This window comes from Propithecus coquereli, unplaced genomic scaffold, assembly GCF_000956105.1.
Source record: "Propithecus coquereli isolate 6110/MARCELLA unplaced genomic scaffold, Pcoq_1.0 Scaffold33, whole genome shotgun sequence".
NCBI lineage: Eukaryota > Metazoa > Chordata > Mammalia > Primates > Indriidae > Propithecus > Propithecus coquereli.
In genome coordinates, this window is record NW_012148952.1 from 8647259 (window position 1) to 8650414 (window position 3156).

Below are 3156 nucleotides of genomic sequence, written 5' to 3' on the forward strand. Positions count from 1 at the left end.
CGGCACTCTAGCCCGGGCAACAAAGCGAGACTCTGTCTCCAAAAAAAAAAAAAAAAAATCGGTTTGTATTGAAAAAAATCACAGGCTCCCAAAAAGGACAAATATTTATAATCAGACCTAAGATCTTGCTACCCAATTTCCCTTAAAAATTTTAACAACAGTTGGTTAATAATTAGCATTCAGGTTTTTTAAAAAATGAAGATAAAATCAAGTAAAATTTGCTTTCTCCAAGTACTGATGACACTCTTAAGTTTATCTACAATCAAATTTAACTTTGGGAACATTGTCAAACATTAAAATATGTACAGATGAATACAGCATAATGAGAACTCTGTTAAATCAGATGATGTTCATGGAGATGGATGGAACTAGTTAGCTAGCTAGACTGATAAAGGCTACATCACTTTGGAAATTTAGAAATGTCATATGAAAACTGTGAATTTACTGATTGTGATTGTTTTTCTGATTCTCAGTTTAGAGACACAACCCAATGAGTTCTTATAACTTTGGATACAGTGAAGGAAGTTTTCCAGCTACGAGGACTTTTTTTTTCCCTTCTTCTCTTCTGCTCATCCGGGTTAGGATATTCTTATATTTCCAATCCCGTACCTACTTTGCTTTAGGGAATAAGAAATAAGACTTCTGTTGATTAAGGCTAGCCTGTGTGTATCCAAAGTTCATTTATTTTCACTGATATTCATCCATTATTTTCGTAGATGAACAACTTTTTTACTATTTCAAATAATTCTGCTATGAACATTCTAATTCTAGTACATGCCACCTGGTGCATATGCACATACATGTCACTAAAGTATATACCAGGAAGTGGACTGCTGGGTCGATTAAATTAAACTAACTGCTAGTCTAATTGTTTTTGGTGTCTCTGTTACTTACACAGATTGACTAAAAGAGTTATTCCACTGAAGCATGACTTGTCTCTCTTAAGAGAGAGACATCTCTCGATCTCTCTCAGATCTCTCTCAGAAGCTAAGTGCATAGTATGATTATTGGCATTTGCATCGCAAAGCAGCAGCATAGACACATGATCGTGGAGCACTACCAGAAGGCAGCAGATGGCTGAGGGTCTAGCAGTCTCCAGTCAGTCGATACCATACTCAAGGCTAAGCCAGAGTGAGACTGTGGCAACGTGATTCTGATTCCATTTGCAATCCTCTGACTTCCTAGATGATTTTGCTTGCCTATCTAAATGATAACGACTGGTGAAATGGGCAATATCAAACACATATGGCAATAGCAGCCACAATCTGCCTGTAGTTGAAGTGCTAGAAAAGAGGCAGATTCTGCCCTTAATTACCTTTTGAAGACTTTCTTCAAGAACAGATAATGTTAATAAGGTGACAGCTTTATTGCCCTATTTCTCTTACAACTTTAATAGTTAAATATTGTGTTCATTTTCCAACAATTCACTGGTCCCTGCTAATAATGCAAGGTAAAGAAATAAAAATAGATCACTTAGATAACAGGCATTCGAAGACCTTAAGAATTCTTCATTAGCTATGAACTCTTTCCAAAATGACCTTCCCATTCTCTACCTCTCCCCAAACTCCATTCTGTGGCTCTTGTTTCTAAGGAGGCTTCATCACAAAAGAAGACCCATCTCGACTATCCTCCAATAAAAATTATCCATATACCTCTCCCTTCATTATTTCAGAGTTGAGGACAACCACTTACTAATAATTATGTCTAATTATATCAAATAATTAATATTTCATTATTTCATTAGTGGTAATTCATTTTTAAATTATCACAAAAGATATTCTTTTTAAAAAGATATTTGACAAAAATTATATATGTTCAAGGTGTACAACATGATGATTTGAGATATATATATATATATATATATATGTTAAGTACTGATTATCACAGTCAAATTAATTAGCATATCCATCATCACCCAGTTTCCACTGTGTGTGTGTGAGGGGGTGAGGACACTTAAAAATCTGCTCTCTTATGAAATTTCAAGTAAACAATACAGTATTATTATGTATAGTCACTATGCTATATATTAGTCCCCAGAACTTATTCATCATATAATTGAAAGTTTGTATCCTTTGACCAACACCTCTCCATTTCCCTATCCCCTATCCCCTATCAACTACCATTCTATTCTCTGTTTCCATGAGTTCAACTTTTTCAATTCACATATAAATAAGATCATATTCGTATTTGTCTTTCTGTGTCTAGCTTATTTCATTTAGCATAATATCTTCCAGGTTCATCCGTGTTATTGCAAATGGCAGGATTTCCTTTTCTTTTTATGGCTGAATAATATTACACTGTGTATGTATACCATATTTTCTTTATCCATCTAACACTTATGTTGTTCCCATATCTTGGCTATCATGAATACTGTGCAATAAACATGGAGGGGCAGACATCTCTTCAAGATACCAATTTCATTTCCTTTGGATATATAATAAGAGGTATTCTTAGCTGGGCACAGTAACTCATGCCTGTAATCCCAGCACTTTGGGAGGCCGAGGCAGGAGGATTGCTTGAGGCCAAGAGTTTGAGACCAGCCTGGGCAATATAGTGAGATCCCATCTCTATGAAAACTTTGAAAATAAGCCAGACATGGTGGTGTGTGCATGTAGTCTCAGCTACTCAGGAGGCTGAGGCAGAAGTATTGCTTGAGCCTAGGAATTCGAGATTACAGTGAGCTATGATTGGGCCACTGCACTCCAGTCTGGGCAACAAAGTGAGACCCGTCTCAAAAAAAAAAAAAAAAGAGGTATTCTTGATAAAGCCACTTTCACCTAAATTATATTTTACAGAAAAAAAAAAAAAACACCATTAATCCTAATAAGGCAAAAGATATGCAAAGAGGACTGGCAAATACAGTAATCATTAACTACTTTAACCTATACTGTCCAATATATTAGACACTTGTCACACACATGTGGCTATTGAGTAACTAAACTTGGCTAGTCTGAATTGAGATGTGTTTTAAGTATAATACACATTGGATGCAGAAGATTTTAGTATTAAAAAAATGTAGGCAGGGTGCGGTGGCTCACGCCTGTAATCCTAGCACTCTGAGAGGCCGAGGCGGGCGGATTGTTTGAGCTCAGGAGTTTGAAACCAGCCTGAGCAAGAGCGAGACCCTGTCTCTACTAAAAATAGAAAGAAATTAAT

The 3156-nt window shown here is 36.1% G+C and overlaps 1 protein-coding gene across 1 annotated transcript in view; it reads right to left on the bottom strand.

Moving 5' to 3' along the window:
* Nucleotides 1–3156, bottom strand: part of SLC35F5 (solute carrier family 35, member F5) — a 46294-nt gene that overhangs the window by 26623 nt on the left and 16515 nt on the right. Inside the window, exon 7 of the mRNA XM_012650506.1 lies at nucleotides 1316–1329. Within this exon, the coding sequence (XP_012505960.1) occupies nucleotides 1316–1329 (14 nt within the window). The remainder of the gene's footprint in view (nucleotides 1–1315; nucleotides 1330–3156) is intronic.